Source organism: Watersipora subatra, chromosome 1 (genome assembly GCF_963576615.1).
Source record: "Watersipora subatra chromosome 1, tzWatSuba1.1, whole genome shotgun sequence".
Lineage (NCBI taxonomy): Eukaryota > Metazoa > Bryozoa > Gymnolaemata > Cheilostomatida > Watersiporidae > Watersipora > Watersipora subatra.
In genome coordinates, this window is record NC_088708.1 from 9,722,111 (window position 1) to 9,744,763 (window position 22,653).

At 35.6% G+C, this 22,653-nt stretch overlaps 1 protein-coding gene across 2 annotated transcripts; it reads left to right on the plus strand.

Moving 5' to 3' along the window:
- The first annotated feature begins 4,949 nt into the window (after positions 1–4,949).
- Positions 4,950–22,373, plus strand: LOC137405207 (uncharacterized). Of its 2 annotated transcripts, none has more exons than XM_068091438.1 (12): positions 4,950–5,016; positions 5,608–5,784; positions 6,464–6,546; positions 10,087–10,233; positions 11,744–11,868; positions 13,389–13,711; positions 15,442–15,495; positions 15,614–15,752; positions 17,177–17,292; positions 19,409–19,487; positions 20,099–20,192; positions 21,576–22,373. In XM_068091438.1, exons 3-12 carry the CDS (start codon positions 6,524–6,526, stop codon positions 21,823–21,825), a joined length of 1,350 nt encoding a protein of 449 aa, XP_067947539.1. In that variant the 5' UTR covers positions 4,950–5,016; positions 5,608–5,784; positions 6,464–6,523; the 3' UTR covers positions 21,826–22,373. The 2 variants fall into 2 exon arrangements, with proteins under 2 accessions (XP_067947539.1, XP_067947546.1); XM_068091445.1 differs by having other exon boundaries at positions 4,974–5,016; positions 5,611–5,784.
- The last annotated feature ends 280 nt before the right edge of the window (positions 22,374–22,653 follow it).

A 22,653-nucleotide genomic window follows, 5' to 3' on the forward strand; every position in this document is an offset into this window, starting at 1 on the left:
AAAATAAAACACTAACAATAAACATAATAATGAAACACTAACAATAAATATAGTAATGAAACATTAACAATAAATATAGTGATGAAACACTAACAATAAATATAGTGATGAAACACTAACAATAAATATAGCAATGAAACACTAACAATAAATATAGTAATGAAACACTAACAATAAATATAGTAATTAAACACTAATAATAAATATAGTAATGAAACATTAACAATAAATATAGTAATGAAACACTAACAATAAATATAGAAATAAAACACTAACAATAAATATAGAAATAAAACATCAATAATATATAGTAATGAAACACTAACAATAAATATAGTAATGAAAGACTAACAATAAGTATAATAATGACACACTAACAATAAATATAGTAATAAAACACTAATAATAAATATAGTAATGAAACATTAACAATAAATATGGTAATTACTAACAACAAGTATAATAACTTAGATGGTAATCAGGTAGTCACTCAGCTCAAAGAATAGATTGTCGAAAACATTCCTTACATTTATGTCTTCAACTTGTCCAAGTAAAGATGATGATAAATTCCTGAAATATTCTTTCAGAATGGCAGCAATGGTGTGCGGTTGTTCTTCGTTGAGATCTACTGTTTCAGATGTCGATGAGAACTTTGACCTACCAATAATCAGGTCATTAATAGCTCGCAAGGAAAACAGTTGTATCACAGTTAGTGGTAATGAAACACATTGACTTTTATTACTACTAATGCTATGTATATCTAAAAGCTTAAATAAATTACGTCTTAAATTGCATTATAATTTTATTAATCGCTACTAAATTATGCATGAAACAAGTTTGTTAGATCCGCATTATACTTGCAGACAAACTATAAAAAACATTGTATTACAGTTACAGTTAGCGCACTAATATAATTATGTTTAGGCAAAGAAAACAAAATCAATTCTTATCAAAAATTTTAACTTTTCTCAAAAGCTTTTCACCTTCATTTAAGAACTTTTATTCTAAAAAAGTTGCCACTGTTTTTTGTCAACTTGAGAAATACTCAAGCAAGTTTAAAAGATTGTACTTTTCTTGTTTGAGAATTTGGACTGACGGTCTTAATCTTAGAGTAATTTACATACAGGTAATTCCATATAGTATATCTTCAACTAGAGTTAGTTTTTAAGAATTGTAATGAGTCCATTTACCAGTTTTTTGCAACTATTATTTCCTTTATAATACTGTAAACAAAATGGATCAGAATCTTCACCTGTATTTTCCTTGATCTAATGCCGGGTCAAAACACCTGCTATTAAAATACGCTGACTCTCAACTCACTCTCAACGCTCTAGAATTAATGTACGGACTACTGCTTGCTATTAAATTTAGATACAGGTTGTTGTGCTGTTCAGAAATACAATAGGATCTGCTATACAGCTTCTCAAGGCTTATATTTTATTGAAACTATTGATGATAAAATAGCCATAAATCTGAGTGGTAAAACTATCTTTTTAGCATGCGGCCCGAAGAGATGGGATTTTAACAAGTTGCTGTTACAATTTATCATTACAATGATGCATTTTATATGCCTTTCCAAGTCCCGAGCTGATGCTAGACTGCAACTATTGTAAAGTTTTGTACTCACCTTAGACTGTGAACCTTGGAAGCGGCCGAAGATATCCTGTAAATTCCATGCACCATCCCATATTCTTCAATAGCACTAGCACAGGTTCTAACTAATTCTGGGACTACAAAAAGTTGCAGTATACAAGATTATCCTTGAGGTATGTTTTAACATCAGAGGGTTCTAAAATTATATTTTATTATAGATGAGAAAATGTTATAAAACAGTCAAATTGATGATGCATTATAAAAAGAAGTGCACAACTCACCATCTACTGAGGGTTTCGCAGCAACAAGTGATTCGCTCGGGGTAGACTTAGTTGTATTTCTTCCAAAAAGCCTTAGGAACCACTGTCTTATCACTACAAAGAGCATTAACATTAATGAAATATCAAAGTGACCAGTATGTAGTTGATACGGAAGACAGACAGTAAGAAACTTGAAAAAGGATGTAAACAGCAAGTAGTTATAAGGAATAGTGCTTACTAGTGAGGTTATGACAGATAGCAGTTTGGTAAGCAGTGAAATAGTTCTCCTGAATAAAGAGAGCAGTCGCTGACTAGTTGCTTGTACAGGCAGTAGTTACAACAATGTGTGATGTCATCACTTTTCGATGAAATTCCAACAATGGAATGTATTTCATAGTAATGCTAACACACAAAAATACTTCACTATTTGAGTACATTTAAAATTTTTCGCAGCACAAACAGTACCCATGTAAATACTTGTATACAAAACACATGACACCAAAACATGTATACCGTATATGCTTTTAAATGTATATTAAATATGTTACTGTTTAGCTTTAACATGAGTATTTGTCAGTTTTTAAATATTTGATGCTCATGCTAGTCTTAAACCTATTATAGAATTGTATTCATTCTTTTTAGCACAAATCTGATATATTTGTATGCTTAGCAATATTCAGCACTTTATAAATGCTTGTAGTCTATAAGATATTGTACGAAAAGGTTTGTATGCTATAAATAGGTATTTTAATAAACTTGAAATATAATATTCATTTTTATTTTGTGATTATTGTAATTTAGCCATAACGAAAGTGCTTTGATTCTAACTGAACAGTTTCAATTACTTTGAAGTTGCGTTCATTGAACCAGCTGAGGTCTGTTTCTGAACCTAGTTCAGCGTTCATAAAAATCAATTCTTCTTTAAAGGTTGACTTGCAACAAAATTCACATTACAGTTATTTGGTATCAAAAGATTTACCATGTCTTACTCTGCTGTGTTGTAAGTGCTAAATATGTGGAAATGTGATTACAAGCTCTTAAAAGCTCAAAAACGAAAAGCCGCTGTAAATTGGAATCTCTTCATTTCGATGATGCAACCACGAAATTTGGTTATCGTCTTGTCACGTATGTTCTCACATGAATTGAAAGGCCAATTAAAAGCTCAATATAAAACATCGTAGTACTAGTTTATGACAAACACTTCGGGTTTTACCGAAGACCCCGTATCAAATATAGATGCTCGCTACTTTACAGTTTTGTTTCGGCCTGGTCTAATCGGCAAGTCGTAATCTGATCATGTGACCCAATACTTCGCAAATAATTTCTGCAGCACTTTTCGATTATCACAAGTGACCAACAGGCTCGTCATGATTATCAGACAATGATATGTACTCCTTCAAGCTAAGGCTAAAAAATTAAACGAATTGTTATGGTAAGTTATAAGATATCAGTGCTAAAAGTGACAGCATTACGATGATGATAAAACAGACGCGTAAGAACAATAGACATGGTTTTATTGAATGCGTGAAGTATATTTGTGAAATATTTCGACGAATAAGGTTTCATGAAAGTGTAAACAGAAACCATCTAACACAGCTACGTCACACTTCAGCCATTTTGGAAAGAGTATTCAAACTACGGCGGTCTCGTGTGGCTGCGATTTTCTGTTCGTTTTTGAGCTTTTAAGAGCTTGTAATCACCTTTCCACATATTTTGCACCTACAACACAACAGAGTAAGACACGGTGAATCTTTTCATATCAAATAACGGTAATGTGAATTTTGTTGCAAGTCAACCTTTAAGCAGTTGGATTTATTTTGTTTGGCTGCTGTAAAATCACTTTTGATGGTTTTATAATTACTATAAACTGATTGGTGCTGCCAAGAACTTAAATATATTTAGATTTATTTTGTGTGCATTAATATAATTTATAACCAATGATGCAAAGATATTCTTGCATTTGGCAATTAAATTAAACTTTTTCTATTCGAAATTTTTTGCTTCAAAATGGTTGTAACGATAAACTGATGTTCAACAACTCATGTACATATGTATACAACAAGACAACACTCATCATAATTGGTTGAGTAAAAACAACACTCATTATAATTGGTTGAGTAAAGACAACACTCATTATAATTGGTTGAGTAATTCTATAAATTACATTGTAATTGCAGATCGAGTTCTTTAACAATAATATAAATTATATCAGTCGTTGAATATGAAATCACTCTTTAGTTTTGGAAAATAATTATTCGTAAATAAATCTTTATAAATAAAATAAATATTTAATACACATTTAACATGAAGATTTAACAATTAGTTTTATCAAAGTTGTCTCCTCTGTAGATGCATGGGTAAACAACTTCTCTGCTGTGAAAAAGTTCACCCGATAATATTTATCCTTGGATGAAAATTTAATATTGGGTTAGTCATGCATTGTTGTTTTTGTGTTCATTTACCTGCTGTCCTATTTTCTTCCCAGTGTGTAGCAGTATTATTGGGAGTAGCAGTTTTAAAGGCAGTGAAAATTACCATTTAGCAGTTATTTTTTGTTTTATAAATCAACTCAGTTGCATGCGACTCATGAAAAACTAAAAGTATTTTTATTATATAATTATATGTATCTGTAAGTTAACACGCTAGGCTCTAGCGTTACGAGGAGTATGTGCTAATGCTATATCTTGATGCTTGGAAACCATCCCTCGGCTACGATGTTTTCAGTTTTTTTGACAGACTAGGAAATGTTCTGAGCTCTCAACTCCTTCAACCAGGTAGTTCTATAAAAGTAGTTTTTCTTCTGATTTTAGAGGTAATCAGTTTATATTAAGGGTTAGTTCTCTATAGCATTCATCATCTTGTCTCTTGTACAAATTACCAGAGAATTCAGCTGGCTGACTTGTGCTTCTGAGCTGCTGTAGGTTTCACATCTTGCACACAGTGAGCTGGTGAAAGGCTTTCTTTCCAATTGGTATAATGCAGTGTTTTGTGTTGACAAAGCACTTTGGTCACCATGGTTACCCTCACATGTGTAATAGTGGCTTATCCTAATCAAGCAAAGTTCAACTCTAATAACTGATATCACTTTGTGTCAGACTTGTGGCATAGTTGTATCATTTTACCGGTTTTTTAGCCATTTTTTTCTGCTATCATCAAACTCGGCGTAAGTTGATTATAAAGCGGCAAAAGCTATGGCTAGAATTGTGACAGGCTAAACTCGGTGCTCTTTACACGCGTGTCACTTCTTAGAGAGCATATCTGCGCTAGCTATTTTTATATTTAACAGAGCAGCCTGATAATTCATTTTGCACCTTCTGTTCATTTTCCTTCAAACTATTGTCTGAAAGCTGCTCGTTAATAATTAACTGCACTAGTGGTTACTGGTCGGTGTCATGCCATAGAATTTGGCTTGCAGTGCTGAGTTTGGCCACAGAAGACCTACATATACTCTATTCTCAATCCTGTTAACCTCTGTTAGCCTTAACCTCTACGTAGCCTCGTTATTGGCAATATATAGGCCGTGCTGACAGTTTATGTAAATGGCCAGAAACTGCGTGGCGAAGCAATTACCAAGCTAGGCGTGAAGTGATTTACCATGAGATAATTAATAAGATTTTAACAGACAAGTTTTTGGCGTGCGCGGTTTATAATAATGCTATCTGCAGACTCTTACCCTCTCTCCGGTATCATTTTACTAATAAAATAAGTCCTCGCCTCATTTCTTCATTGTCACTGTTTGCTGGGCTGGAGATAGCAGCTGAGAGGAAGCGAGGGGATACCTTGTGATCTCTGACTCAGCTCCTGAGAAGCTAAACGGCTATGGTCAGACACTTTTGGCTGTAAAAGGTCATCAGTGAATGAATCCTCGACTAACTAGCTACTCGGAGTCAGCTGGAGGCGACGGACTATTGGGTAGATTTTTGGATCTCAGGTGAGTTATTCATTTCTTCGGTTTGGCGTTGTATAACAGTTGGCTGTCTGTTTTATCTTTTGCTCTGACAATTCATAGTTAATCTGTCATGGGCAGATGATTTATTAAACTAGATCGCTGTTAACCAGTTGTAGAAATTATTCTGCTGTTTTACATCAAATCTTGTCTTAAATGTGTTGCTAAGAGAATGCAAGGTTAAGTGTAGTAACTCACATGTTCAGTTGAAATTCATAGCTGCCTTTTTGTGTTTCTTGTTGGTACTAAGTGGATTACTCCCAATAATGATAGTAGTCTGGAAATTTCCCATCAGCTAGCAGGATCTCTCCTTACTCTTTTTTACGTTATTTTAAAATTAATAAACTATTTGTTTTTGGTAATAATATGGTTTTAAGTTAAGCTACATCATTAGCAATTTGTTTTAGAGAGGTTGAGATGGAATCATTACCTTTTTCACAGCATTTGCTTCTCATTTCTCTCTTCGTTTTAACCTTCTGAGGATTTCCGCTTATTTTAGTGATTTTTGCACTAAAGATAATTATAATTAAGCTGCCAAAATACTATGAGTAACAAGTGACTGTGCTGTCGGTGAGATTAGATGCTAGCACCTTGTTTATAATGAAAGTGTGAGCTGTATTTCAGGATATCTGTAACACTCGTATGCAGAGCTGTTTACTTGTAGCTAGGAACAGTAGAACAAGACAGACGGTCAGACAGACAGACAGAAGGTCAGGGCCAAGAGATGAATATTCTCAAGCAAATGTCGTAAGTTCGCCACCTTTTCTCTTCTTTTCATCTGTCGGATTAAACTCATTGCAGAAGAGTAATTACAACCTTCCCAAATTATTTATGTGTAGCACATAAAATTGATACTTTCTTTAAATACTTAAGTTCTTTGTCATATTCAGTACAGGAAGTTAGCAATGTCTACCCAACCAACAATCCTACCTGGCTTTATATTTGTCAAAAGATATCTGTCTAAAGCATACTGACCCACAAGCGCAACAGTTTTATTACTAATTGTATGAACACCAAACTATTACACGGGACATCCCTTATATCAAGTCTTTAAATAGAGACCAGTTGGTGCAGTTGTTTTTATTTCTTTTTTAGTAGTTTAGTTTAGAAGTCTGCAGAATTTTAAAGAAGTTCTTGTAATTAGGTTAGAGTCAATTGCTCATCAATATATTTAAACAAAACTTGCTTGTTAGAAAGATTTGTGATTTAAACATATTATAACTTGAGTATTTACAACTTGATGAGATTAAAGTCTGCTGTACATGATTTATAAGCACGCTTGATAACATAAAAGGGCCTTTTGATAAATATATGGCCGCAGTACCATGTATGATACTCTCTACAGTGTTGAGCAACACATACAGAGGTCGTGTATTATGCCTTCTGATAATGATTTGTTATATACTGATTTCAAATGGTTGAACCAAGCAACTGTTCATGACACAACATTGATTGATAAAAATGCAGCCGTCGACTCACATCTATTAGATTAGTTCAATATAAATTTTAAAGATGAATCCCCTCAAGACGTTATTGCTCATGGAAGAGAGTTGGCCTAAAAAGATTGACTCGATTGTGCCAAAAGGTCGTCAAAATGTCACAAAGTAACAAATATGGTAGTTGATTAGTAGACACACAAGGCTGAGTCATCCAGCGCTGCTACCGACCTTGATACAGTTTACTTGACTGCTACAGTTATTACTTCAACACATAAAATGATATATGGATTAGGTTAGAAAAAGTCGATCGTATGGAATATCGACTGACTAGCAAATATTGCACCTTTAAGTTTTACAAAGGTAGATTCTTTAAAAGATCGGCCAAACCTTAGGTCATAGATTGTAGTTAAATTACTCTCGATATCTTCAATATCAATTACTTGTGAAACACGATCCTTTGTCGTTGATTTCATTGATCTGCTAATGGAAATACTATTCATTCTGATCATCAACACCACTTTTCATCGATATTCATTTAGCTAATATCAACCGATGATTTGAATGGCCACTATTAGTGGCACTGTTCCACCCTCACCTTTCACTTGCTGACTTCTTATAATGGCTGTATTTAATTGTTGCTGCACAACAAAAAATTGAGTTTCACCTCTGCTCAATTCACCAATCCATCGTTATTTCGACGTCATCAAGTCATTTGCACATGCGCTCGTTCATGAAAAAGCCGCCATATTTGTAGAAAACGATCGCCTTTCTTTTATTTACTAATACTTTTAGGTGTTTTGATACTATATTAAAAAAATTGCAAACAAAAGCATCGTTTTCAAAAATTCATTGCAAAAGCTTCGTGTTTTTAATGATAAAATTGTCTATAAAGATGGCCAACAACGATAAAATGACGTCACGAAAAAGCGAAGGTTTGGCAGAAACGCATTGTGAACACATGAGAGTTTGTTTTATATGGTAAAGAAGGCCGTAATATGAGTTGAGTCGCTGTTCAGGCTCCTTCGTTACCACAAGTAAGCCTCAGAACAAATCATAGTTGTTCACTCCGCTCAGCCTAGTACATTCTAGGTATTAAATGACCGCTAGTCATGCAGAAGCGAGCGCTAGTCCTTTATAAAATGTTTTAATATCATTACCTCTAGCAAACAAGACTGATCATTACAATGATGGAAATTATAACTCAGCCATAAAAGCTACCACTATGAAGGGAGTCAACTTCTGCCTAAAAATCCAAAAAGGTGATTTTACCTATTGAAGAGTTCTGTTGATAATCCATAACGTTTGCAAAAATGTCACAAAAAATGTTCCAACTTCCAATTTGATAGCCTTACAGAATATTTGGATATAGAAGCACATTATTTGTGTAAAACATTATTATGTAAAAACTAAATTTTCAGCCCAGTTTAATAAATTATATTTTAATCAAAAAATGACTGTCAGCAGAGATATTCGCTTCCACATCATTATGTTTTGCTGAACACTTGAAACCATTTAATCCTTTTAAACTGGTGAACCAAGTTGCTGCTGGAAGAGCTGGCTATTAGTGCACTTTTATCAACACCCTCAATACAGGTCTTTTGTATGCTAACAATATAAAGATGTACAGATATTCGTCTAAAAGGTATTAATTAGTCAGATAACAATTCAGTGTTGTGTAAAAGGCCCCTTCCACCTCCTCTCCTTCCCGTATTGTTAGAGGACTATGTCAATCATATCAATACAATCAGTTTACAGTCTTTCACAGATATTGAAATTCTCACCATGAATTGTGATAAGCAATATGAAACAACTATCACTAAGTCATCTATTTGCAGCCTCTGTGCGTGTGCATGTAGCGGCGCATGCAATACATTCCTCCCTGTACATAATTATGTGTTTGCTTGTGCATACATCTCGCATGCACATACACCCTCGTATGAACGTATATTTTTATGTATGAATGGCTACTTGTGTATCCATATGTAACTATGCCCTCCTAGATGATTGTGTGCACACATGCGCTTGTTTGCGTCTGTGTGCTTGGCGTGTGGCATGGTTGCGAGTCTCTGTGGTAGTATGTGTGAGTGCAAATACGTCCCTTTACACATGTCACTGTACATTTTCACGTCTGTGTGTTCATTTATGCAAGCATGCACATTTGCATGTTTGTTGCACTCATGCGTGTGTTTGTGAAAACGCATATGCTTTTATGTATGCATGCCTGCGTTGCATGTTGTCCCAAGCATCGTAAGTGCGCATGTTAATATGCTCACGAGTGTATGTCTCTCCCATTATATATGATCGATATCTTAGTCTATATCATCTGGCTCTAGCCTACAACCTATCAAATACGCCTTCTGTTCACAACTCACACTTCATCGTCCTAATTGAAAAAAATCTCACAAGTCAGCATTATTGATTTGTCAGCGGTTTCTCAAAGCACAAATGAGTTAAATATCATTTTCTCGACAGACAAAGTGGTCAGTGACAGCCTAAACAGCGCAATTAGTAGACAGGTAAGCCGTCTGTCTACATAGATAGGCCTTTTCTTCTATCGATTGGATGAGACTTGACAGATTCTGATCTTCAGTTTAAAATTGTCTAAAGAAACTGTAAACAATATCTTAGAACTATAGATGAATGCAGCTGCGAGCTGTTCATATGGCTATGTGAAAAATGGTCGTTCGTAACCTGTCAGCGTAGGAGAATTTGTTTCATGGAGCAGCAACCAGAGAGCATCTATGGAGCTAATAGAAAAGCTCTTTACCTGGTATGTTATTAACATTCTTGCATTGTGGGTAATACGTTTGAGGGAAGAGTGTGCTTAGTCAACGCTGCCCTGCTTCAGGTCCAGTGATGACTCAGACGTTGCTGTCAAGTTTGACATAGATGAGAAGCTTGAGCAGGCGTTGGTCGAGGACAACGTAGACTCCTCTGTCGTTATGCAAGAGTTAAAAGCACTCGATGACGATGTTCTCAACCCTTCTAAAAACACGTGAGAATTAAGGTTATCATCTGTAGTCACGAGGGTCTGGCTTTTTGGAGTTCTTGTAAAATTGGTGCATGTTCAGGAGATATGGTAGGAAGTTGCTTGCAATTTAGTAACATAAGCACTAGAGAAGACTGAAATCCATTTGTGTCGACTTTGTGATATGATTTTCATAGTTTTGGTTTAAAAATAATAATAATCAAATCACTCTACGTGTAGAAAGAATAGTATAAATAAAGATAAAATCGCTTCTAAAATGACCGCAAATTAAAAACAGAGCTTTAGATTTGAATGATAATGGATTAGCAGATGAGTAGCGGTAATGATAATGGATTAGCAGATGCGTAGCGGTAATGATAGTGGATTAGCAGATGTGTAGCAGTAATGATAATGGATTAGCAGATGTGTAGCAGTAATGATAATGGATTAGCAGATGTGTAGCGGTAATGATAATAGATTAGCAGATGTGTAGCAGTAATGATAATGGGTTAGCAGATGTGTAGCGGTAATGATAATAGATTAGCAGATGTGTAGCAGGAATGATAATAGATTAGCAGATGTGTAGCAGGAATGATAATAGATTAGCAGATGTGTAGCAGGAATGATAATGGATTAGCAGATGTGTGGCAGTAATGATAATAGATTAGCAGATGTGTAGCAGGAATGATAATGGATTAGCAGATGTGTAGCAGTAATAATAATAGATTAGCAGATGTGTAGCAGGAATGATAATAGATTAGCAGACGTGTAGCGGTAATGATAATGGATTAGCAGATGTGTAGCGGTAATGATAATGGATTAGCAGATGTGTAGCGGTAATGATAATGGATTAGCAGATGTGTAGCGGTAATGTTGAAGACACAAACCTTTATCTGTATATTTTACCGTTGAGTATTGTGCACGGTAGTCATGACAAGGCTGTCCTCATTTAATCATTGTTGTACCTTATTATTTTGCTTTCACAAACTGGAATCTGACTTGAGTCTCTTTTCATAATTATAATAAACTCATGATGAAACTTATTACTAGCACCTAGTAAATGCGGGGAGACATCAAGGGAACCAGGTATGGGACTTGAGAGACGAGTACCGTATACTGAAGTGACAATAAGTATACTCTGAGGCTAAAAGTGACCAGTTATTTGGAGCATGTCTGCTGCTGTTGAACATGTTTGACAATGTGGTTGTTTCATGGAGATGATCGGATGTGCTAGCGAGCTATCGCTCTATGTCATTAGCAGTCACTTTTCTAACAAAGCAATTGACCCACTCTGTAATGTTGCCACTATCTGTGTCAGCAATTGACCCACTCTGTAATGTTGCCACTATCTGTGTCAGCAATTGACCCACTCTGTAATGTTGCCACTATCTGTGTCAGCTATTGACCCACTCTGTAATGTTGCCACTATCTGTGTCAGCTATACGCTAGTATATATGCTAGATGATGGCTATACTCAGTATACTGAATGGTTGATATAGAGACAACTGGCTGAAACTTTTCAAACACTCTTCTGTAGGCGTCGAGTTAGGTTGGCGAGGTTTCTAGAAAGCACTCCACTAGAGATCTTCCTAGTCGCACTCGTCATCATAGACGTGATTATTTTACTGATCATGTTGCTCATTGACCTCAACGTCTTACACTGTAAGTACTTACTTACATGTACATCAGATCTGCACAAATATGTTATCACTACCCGCATGTCAGTACCTCCTTTTGTCGCTATTAAACTGTGAGATGCATTGATAAATAAATTGACCAATAGGAGTTGGCCTTGGTTAGGTGAAGGTCATGACAATTCCGCTGCATTTACCATCATCATTATAAAATCATTGGCAGCGTATTAATGATCTATTATGGATTAATCAATAGTTTGTAATGACAATGACAGTTGTGTAGTTATTGCTACTGTTATACTTTGCTCAAGAAAATTATGATGTTATGTTAGGTGTTTGTGATGGAAATCATTGCATCAAAAAAGAATTTTTGTTCATGAAATGAATTACCTAACAAAAAAACTTTAGTTTTTAATATATTTAACCAGACAAGAGTTAAGTTGCAATGTTTCGTGAACAGTTTTAATTGGCGCCGGTGACTTCACATGTCTGTCTCTTGTAGGATTCATCTTTGTCCATTGCTGTTTGAGTGAAGTCATATACGTATCATTTTAAAATGACTTTCAAACAAAATTGTTCTGTACTGAATATCGGTTAAATTGAACCAGAATGTTCTGTTTATGGAAGTCAACCTTTCAAGCAATCGCAGAGGCTTCAGTTTGTTCTTTACTCATGCAGACCAACATGTTTGTGTACATGCCTCGTGTCAAACAGCTGGTAGAGACGTACATGTATATAATTGGTAAATGACACACTTAGCCCTGTGGTTAGAGCTCATGTATCAGTTTTACCAATAGCTTGACAAATACCTAGCGCTTGACAGATAAAGCTTGACAGATAGTGCTTGACAGATAGTGCTTGCCTGTTATGGTATACGTATTAACAATATCATTAATCTAACTTAGCAGCAGTAACAATTTTAGTAAATAAAAATTATAAAATCTTTTTAAACAAACTTCAACTGTATTCTAACACAACGAAACAACTTTGTAGTTATGTACTTTGATTTTGCTGTCTGCTCTCTGATATTGTTATTTCACAACAACCCATTTTAAAAATGACAACTTTGGCACCGCCGGCGAATGATAGACATGTGTTAAAGAAAGGAATATATTAGAAGCAGACATCTAACGTGATTAGAAATGCAGCTCATAGAAATGGCAGAGCGCTAGTTCTCGATGGCTAACGGACTGCACTGCCTATTGTACTCAGTGCACAACTTCCTGAAAATAAGTCTTCATAACTTGCTTTTGCGTTTTCAGAAATAATATTTATTGTAGATAACATATTTAACGCCAATTATATCGCTACATTGTCACACATTTAGGCATATTTAGATATGGTGGCTGACAATATTCAGCTAAATAGCCAAAATATTGCCATATTTAGGCTATTTAGCTTCTGCAACAAATGATATTCGTCGATTATCCTATTGTTAAAAAGTTTAATGTTGGAAATAAAATGTCTAAAATCGCTTACTTTGGGTGATATTTTTATTTGAATCTTTATAGCCTTCCATATTCTTCACAAAGTCTGAATATTTTACAGTGTATTTAGAGGATAGCCGGCATGCTGCCGAAGAGCTGACGAGGGTGCTCAGTCGTAACTGTTTAAACAAAGACCTTGAACTTTACGATGGATTCAACTTGATATTAGTCAAGCGCATGCTCGAGTATGCTGGTTGTACCTGGAAACCCGGTATCAACAATGCATCTGGAACCCAAGATCTTGTCTCGAATGCTCACTCCCGACACAAAAGATCGCCCGATCCTGCATACGAGGGGGCAAATCCTTCGATAGCCTCATTAATATATACCGCTCACATTCTCCATATTTTGAGTGTCATCATTCTTGCCATAATGGTCATTGAGGTAATTTGTCTGTCCAGAATATTACTATGTCTATTGTTGCTAACTGCTGAGCTCTTGTTATCATGCCTACATAAAAACACTGCAGTGGAAGACTGTATTTTATTTGAAGTAATAAGCTGACTCCGCTGCCGGATAGATAATCTGGCACGCACCCAAAGCCATCATCATGATTCTTTTCACCCGTGCCATGCTGTCATTTAGGCTGGTTTCTAGTGCAGCATGGTTAGGGCAATTTCCGTTAGAGATTTGCCAACATTATTCATCGAATCTTATGTCTAATGGCAGGTGCATGTTCTGTCAGAAAAAAGTCATTGGTTTTTCCTAAAGTGTTATAAGCCGCATATTAGTCATTTGGTTTTTGGTGGCTGAGAGAAGTAAGCTAAACCAGAGAAAAACTCACCTAGGTTAGTCTCTGGTACACAGCGTTATAGAAGCCTACACTTCTTGTGTGGTTATTGTATTGTGTGTTTTAGTTTTTATTTATCTGTTGTTATTGTCGTCGTGTATAAATAGCCCACTCAAAGATTTCATAAGCAAAAAAAACTCCAACATTGGACACCAAAAAGATTGACGCGCGTGCCTGGTTTGCTGTCATTATTGAAACTACAAAGCTGGTTTTCTGTTGAAATTATCTCAAACTTATGTGCTTGCATATCACTGTATGATAGATTTTTTTCAGAAATTGCTGTGTTCTCACTGTAATGTTCTTTATTCCAGTACTGAGTTTACAATGAATTGGTAAGAGACATCCCAAGTATATATATATGTATAGAGAGCTGTTATAGCAAAAGTATTATCCTGGAATTATACATTAAGCAAGTAAAAGTAATCTATAATTATTCCATAAATAAGCAGCTATGTATAATACTATAATGACTATAAGACAATCACAATGTAATGCACTGATTGTTCATTATAATGTCTCAACAGAAATCGTAAATACATCAACTATTGTACATTCCCACATAAACTTACCATCCACAAGTACCTTTTGGGTGTTCTTAAAGTTGCTTTTCTCCAAAACATTTGCATGTCTGGGTGATCACTGAAAACTGATATTTTCATTTTTACATTGTGGCTAAAGTTTTTATAGGCCAACCAAATCAATTTTGTGTAAATATCATCACAATGTTCCTAATTTCTAACATTACATAATATTGCCATTAGGCCATTCTTCTCGCTAACCTCACAACACCAATACTTTTCCAAATCATGAAATAAATACTGAAATTAATTTTTTTGTTAAAAAATGTTTCTCCGCGACAAAATGATTCATGGCGTTGTAACTAAAATTTGCTCTACACCAGCTGACATGACAATATAACTGATAGGTAAGAGTGACCTTATCGCTGCTTATGGATATCAAACTTGCAATTTATATGTCTCTGCGACCTTTCTATTTTAATGAATGTTGCAAAAGTTTCATCAGGAAACAAATATAAAAATCCTAGGAAACCTGCAACATATGGTAGGCTGATTTCTTGACATAAGTAGATCTATTAGTAAAAGTGATGCTACTAGAGTTTAGAACAAGCAAAGACAACTCTTTCAAATATAAGTAAAGTAGTACTTCATTTGCAGTTAAATCTAGTGAACGGTTCCGAGTTGGGGTTTATTCCACTACAACTTGCTGGTCAAAATTCTCGTATCTGCCATTTTAAGAGAGCGCCATTTTAAGAGAGCTTAACTTGAGGCCAATAGTTTACATCGTGTTTGGTTGTTATTTTCAGGTAGTGCTCAAGGTGTTTGCCTTAGGTCTGAAGTATTTCAAAGGGAAACTCGAGGTTAGTGAAGAAATTGTATACATATTGCGTGATTCATTATTGCGCAGTAAAACCTTGACAAGTAATTGTCTCCCTCTATTAATATCATTCCTGATTGAAGTCTGCCTGTTATTTGTAGGTTATAGATGGAATGGTCATTATCATATCATTTGCAATGGATCTTTATTTTATTGAGGGGATGACCTCAGACGGTGCCAGCAATGGTGCCACAGTGCTCGTGATATTCTTGCTTTGGAGAATATTTCGAGTTTTCAATGGTAGGATTGATTTCTGACTTTTAAAGTTTAATCTCATTCGTTTTGAAAAGCCAACAACTCACTTTCTGTATTTTGAACATGAGCCTTTTTAAATTAGACTAGAGTGAGTAAATATTTGAACCTCAAGGAGTAAACGACTGCATATTTATTAAATGAATGCCTGGCATTGCTCGGGTAATAAAAAAGGCTTTGCACAAAAAGCCTATTTTCATTTAATATATACAACATTTACCATTTTAACTTTTAAACTTTATATCATGAGAAAAGTGTTTTTGGGCAGTTGAAATAAATTAAGGAAAAAAATAACAATGAGTAGGCCTACATGGAATTGCGTGTATTTTACTTTTGCAGCAGAAGCTCATTGTATGGACGATACTGGTACAAACGTAAAAATTAGAAAAAAACGTAAAACGTCTCTGTCTGATACTTTGTCTGAGCAAACGGAGAGAGAATGTTGAAGCAATTCCTACTCCCGATAATACAATTGTCCGCGTGACAAGTGTTTAGCTTTTACAGATTTACCGAAACCAGAAATAAGAGTTTAACGGCACATTTGAAATTGAAACAGTACATTTGAAAATTAAAAAATAAGGCCTAATGGTGACAAAAACCTTTTATAAAGATTTTCAAAAAAATAACAATAATAAAAGGAAATATTAATAATAATAAGTGTATATTTAGTGTGTGCAATTGCAATAAGAATAAACCTACAATATATGTAAGAGCACTAGTAATGATAAGAATGGCTTAGCGTAGTGGTTGGGCTCGCTTGAATTTCCTGATTTGAATGCCGCAAGCGGGAATTCTCTGCAGAGCGAATATTTAATTGTTAGATTTTAATTGCTATTTTTCTACAGAGAAATTAAAACAAAAAACCAACAAAAAGTGAAACAAATAAACACTGATATTTATATATATAGATAATAGCAACTAGGCAGAGAAATGGAGGAGTTTCCACCGCATAGATTCGTGTCCAGCTATTTCTGGTCTTTACATTTACGGTTATATCCGGAAATGGCTAATCACTCAAGACATTAGCTTGTAATGAACTTGAAAGCTGGCCAATAGCTACTCTCATTGTTTAGTAGAGGAACTTACTCCTTTCCGGTATTCTAGTCACTGATTAGCTTAGATTCTTTAGGGAATCCTGCTAGTGATAACCCCGGGTGACTTATTCACACTAATCATCAATTAACCGAATTCATGAACTTTGGTTGAGATACAAATTTCTGTATTAGATAGAACTGACAGAGTAGTGAGTTGTGTATATTATTTGAGTAGAAAAGATCTTTTTTATGCACTGTCTTTTCACTACTCTCTCTAAATATCATCACTTCTTTAAGAAGATGGGTAGAAGTGAATGAACATTGCTTATACAGTAAATTATGTTTGAATTTATTTGTTATAGCTTTGCTTTGTTATAGCTTTGCTTGTCACCGCTAAGAAACGTCTGCAATTTAGAATTCGAGTACAAAAACGCATGCGCAAAGTGCTCGAAGACAAACTGGATGTTGTGGAAGATGACATCAAAAACTTGGAGGTAAGTTGGTATTGATAAAAAATAAAAACTAGGCCTGTTATCTGGAGGGCAGTGCGGTTGGCTTGAAACACTATACGCAGAGTTTGATAACAGATCGTATCTTTAAGCTTGACAAACTGCAAAGTCATTTCATTATATATATTCAAAGGAAACTCTTCTGCGGTCAACTATTAGTTTGATTTAATTCTTAATATAGAATTCTAGCTTTTGTCCATTTCTCTCTCTGTGTTCGTCTGTTGGTCTATTTCTCTCTCTATCTCTGTTTGTCTGTTTGTCCATTTCTCTCTCTGTGTTTGTCTGTTTGTCCATTTCTCTCTCTCTCTCTTTGTGTTTGTCTGTTTGTCCATTTCTCTCTCTGTTTGTCTGTTTGTCCATTTCTTTCTCTGTGTTTGTCTGTTTGTCCATTTCTCTCTCTGTTTGTCTGTTTGTCCATTTCTTTCTCTGTGTTTGTCTGTTTGTCCATTTCTCTCTCTCTCTCTGTTTGCCTATTTGTCCATTTCTCTCTCTGTGTTTGTCTGTTTGTCCATTTCATGTCTGCCTGTGACCACATTTCTCTCTATCTATCTCTTACATTATGTCTCTATTTCTATGCCTGTTTGTTTGTCTACAAACACTTCTAAGGAATTTGAAGATAGACCACCTACAAGCAGATATTCTGAAACTATTGTACGTGATGTGAAGATGTTAAATAAGTACATGTATTTCTCATTTCCATCTAACCCCACATAGAAACTTTTTCTAGACTTCGGTTTATCCATCTAGGGAATCTAGAATCGGAAAGTTTTGAATCTTTTTTATGCGGAAATACCTGATACACCATTTGCTCATGAAGAATATGGCTAATGGTTTGAACAACCAGAGTGGAAACACAGGCGTTTTCATGCTTGAGTGTCAATGAAAAGTAGTGAATTTTGCAAGTAGTTTCTTTTCTACTAAATGACAACATGATGAATAACATGTTATTGAATCATAATATCATTTATTACTGAATTACAAATCTATGAAGATTCCAAGTAATAATGTTGGTGTATCCTGGAGATTAAATTCTTTCAAGAGATATTTTATTTTGGGCTGCACATCTGCACTCACCCTTGGGTGAATGCTAGCAAAATCCAAGAGTCGAATCACCAAAATGGTTTCGATGAGACAAATATCTGCAGAAGTTGAGACCCGCTGTTGGGGATTAGTGAAGGAGGGTTTAAAAACTAGGTAGATCTCGGGCTGGGCTCGGCTTTACTTTACGAGGAAGATTGGTGACTAGATGTGCATCTCCAAATTTATTCAACCAGTTGTAGATGAACAACTTTGGCTAATGTTGTTATGGCTAACATGCTCATCTAGTTGTAGATGAACAACTTTGGCTAATGTGCGGTGCTCTAAATGTCTCAGATAAATAATTACATGGCTGAAGCTTCATGTATGCTCATACATCTATCATGATGCATCAATAATAAATGTAAACAGACATTCCAACACTTATTCCAACTTGTTACGACTACCGATCCTCCCATCCGTATCATGGAAGTGACATAGCAAGCAGCATCAATGTATGGTGTGCTGTCACATTTAGTGTTGAGTATTTTTGTTAGTCCATTTGTCTACCATCCAATTAAAAAATAAAAACATGCATGCAGTTCCATTTGAGCAGTTAAGAGACAATGAGAATGTTGGTATCTCTCTATCGCAACTGGTTAAATCCATAATTTATGCTAGTAAAGTCTCAGAGAGATCTCTGTAACCCCGACCTCAGCCCTTATTAAAGTCTCAGAGAGATCTCTGTAACCCCTACCTCAGCCCTTATTAAAGTCTCAAAGAGATCTCTGTAACCCCGACCTCAGCCCTTATACTGAGTTACACAACTAAGTAGTTAATTAAGAGCGATAGTGAAATTCTCCAGGGAAATTTTACAACTATATTAGAGTGTAACAGTGTGATTTACTGGGAAAACAAACAGAAGAAGAATAAGTTAGCACACAAGCAGACTATTTAGTGAGTGGATGAAATTAACCTGCACAGCATAAAATTCATTGCCCTGGGCTACAGAGTATAGATAAATAGTATTTGTCTATTTACCATTTTTTGTCTGCCAATTTTGATGACCGATTTTTTTTTGTAGAATCATGTAGAAAACCTCAACAGACTTGCAAGAAGGCATGCTCTTCCAGACTATGAGGTTAAGGCTTGCAAGCCCCTGGGTAAGTTTCTATGCAGCTCCTGCTATGACTACATTTACATACTTGAATTGACTCCCTGGGTATGTATGTTCATATACAGTCCCTAGTATGACTACATGTACTTGAGTTAACTCTCTGGGTATGTATGTTCATATACAGTCCCTAGAATGACTACATGTACTTGAGTTGACTCCCTGGGTATGTATGTTCATATACAGTCCCTAGCATGACTACATGTACTTGAGTTGACTCTCTGGGTATGTATGTTCATATACAGTTCCTAGTATGACTACATGTACTTGAGTTGACTCTCTGGGTATGTATGTTCATATACAGTTCCTAGTATGACTACATGTACTTGAGTTGACTCCCTGGGTATGTATGTTCATATACAGTCCCTAGTATGACTACATGGTTCTATGTATGCTACTATGTATGCTATGTACTAGTATGCTACATGTACTTTAACTGGCAGGTGAGAACCCAGAGATAAGCTGTATTATATGGTTATGTTTACTTTGTCAAATAAGTTGTTAACAGCAAGATATGCGGCTGGTGAACCTGGTTTTTGCAATTGCCTGAGTGACTCTGGTCAGAGCTCATGCTAAAGTTGCTTCTACATGTACTTACAGTGCGACAGTCTAAAAGAATTACTACCTCAGCTGGTCTCGCCTCAATGATGCACATGTCTATGGGGCTCATGCATGGCATGCAGAACATGAAAGGGTAAGTAAGGTTACTTAATCCAATTATGACTCTTTTCCTGGCCTGATCACTAGTAATGCTAGTTCATTAAACCTGGCCTGTGATGTCAGCATTCACTGAACAGTTTGTGAGATGTGAGATGGATTCAGTAAGATAGGAACTTTCTACAATTTCCGGCAGAAGCTAAGATTTTTAATTTCCAAGTTTGAGCTGAAGTTGATACCGTAGTTGCCTCCCCGTTGGAATGCTTTGAGCATGATTGTGGATAATATTAATGTTAGATTTAAGGGTCCACAATATGACAAATTATCTAGTTGAGTCTTTCACTAGCGCCGATTTGTGACACATAGCCAAGTTAAACACAGACGTGCTGTCAAGTGGATATCACCAACTTTATTCACCAGCTCTATGTACATAGACAATATCAAGTCTACTAAAATAAAAAAGGGACATATTTGTTTGACCTGAATAAAGTTGTATAATGAGCTGAGTTGTATCGTAGCTATACACTTGTGCATGTGTTGGGGTTTCTTCTTTTATAAATAATAAAATGTCACAGTTTGCATGTATCGTATATACATAACACGTTTCTGCAAGTCAAGACAATGTTTGGTAATTGTAAGAGATCTCTAGAAATTTGAACAGTTCTGGTATTCTGGTATAAGATGAATAATTCTGGTATACAAATAGATATACCAGAAAATAAGAATATTTATATATTCTGACTCTTGAATTAATAAGATTATTGGTATTTCAATTTCAGCAGTAAGTTTATATCAAGCTATACTGAAGTTTCCTACAAATGAATGCAGTGTTGCTAGTTGTATGAGTTGGTTTTCATGGAGTTAATTCATTTTTATTCCAGCATTATGTTGATCAAAATATCACAATTGAGTTTTGACAAAAGTTATGTGTATGGTTTTGTGAATTACTTGAAGCATGTTGCATGAGCAACTATATATGCATACGTAATTGTATATGCATGTGCAACTGTATATGCATATGTAACTGTATATGCATATGCATGTGTAGCTGAATAAAACCATCCATAAAAAAAACGATCCTTACTCGTATAAACTAAACGCTCTTTTCCCACCAGTAGTAAGACTACACAGTGCGATCAAGATGGTGGCTCTCTGGTGAATCTCTTTAAAAATTTGGTTCACCGGTAGTGCTCAGAAGCACCCCTCAATTTAGCTCCGCTTTAGCAGACCTGCGGTACTTAGCCTTAAGTACTTAGCCTTAAGTAACTGGCAAGTTAGGTTCACTACCAAACAACAACTTGATCTCTTGCCCAACTTGACTAATATTTTTAATAAGCTTCTATAAGGATATCAGATATTAAAAACAGCAAATGTTATGATGTAAGTCTCACACTTGTGCAATGCTGTACATTTCCCATAGACTTGAGCTGCCACGCCTAAGAGACCCTTCATCGGCGATGACCAATGCTTGCGCTGATGCTGCAGGCACAAAACAAATGAACAATCTGACATCACCGGATTTAGCTGCAAATATGCTTGCTGCCAGCCATGCTGTGAAACCTACGCCGCCGCTCATCTCTCGTTCCTTTTCATCACCAAGTCACATGCAGCAAGGGCGCTCTCTCTCGAATGGTATCGCACTTCGTAACTGGGCTGATTACTCAGACTAAGAGAATGGTACATTGACCTTGACCCGAGGCGATTATGCCTAGAGAGGACTTGCGCACCCTCTATCTACTGCATCCAGCCTCCATATACAAGCTCATACCTTTTTTATAATACCTTCAGATGATCTATATTTTCTTATTTATGTGCTGGTTTCTATCTCAGGCTGTTCCAAACAGTAACTAACTGTAGTTTCTATTTACTACTATATAAATATTTATAAACGCCTTCGACAGCGAGTAGAGTCAAGTTTGTACTTTCCCAAGTTTAATATAACCTTTCAGAACACCGGCTGGCTGTTAAATATTCCTGGTGGTATTTGATGACTTGGCATGGTTTTGATAAACAGATGAAAACTCTTTCCTCTGTATGCACTGTGCACAATCAGAAATCTTAAAGCCTCTCACTTGATACCTTTTATTGCTGAATTTTATCTGAGCCTCATTCATTCTCCATGCAGTGTTACCTCATATACGCTCATAATTGTATAACTATGATATTTCTACTGTTTGTACATGTGCACCCTAAGAACAGTACATAATATAGTCAGTGATATGAACCCTAAGGGTGTGTCTGTGACTAAACTTGGAGGGTGCCTCTTGTACACTTTGTAGCCACTCGAACAAGCGCAATATCATACCTGTGCAACGTCCTTTATGAGTTACAGCTAGCGGGCATGTGCGTACATCACATAACTTATAAGCTACACCTTTTGGTTAAAATAACTCTATGGTAGTGTTTGTTGATAGTTGATTACTGGCACTAAGGCTATTGTGGATCAACAGATGTAACCTGACTAATAAATGTCTTAACGAATGGAGAATCGATACAAA

Bases quoted from the DNA above. Each gene is read 5' to 3' on its own strand.
- LOC137405207 (XM_068091438.1), top strand. From the start codon at position 6,524: ATGAATATTCTCAAGCAAATGTC. The intron at 6,547-10,086 runs GTAAGTTCGCCA...GCCCTGCTTCAG, and splicing joins AATATTCTCAAGCAAATGTC to GTCCAGTGATGACTCAGACG. The intron at 19,488-20,098 runs GTAAGTTTCTAT...ATGTACTTACAG, and splicing joins TAAGGCTTGCAAGCCCCTGG to TGCGACAGTCTAAAAGAATT.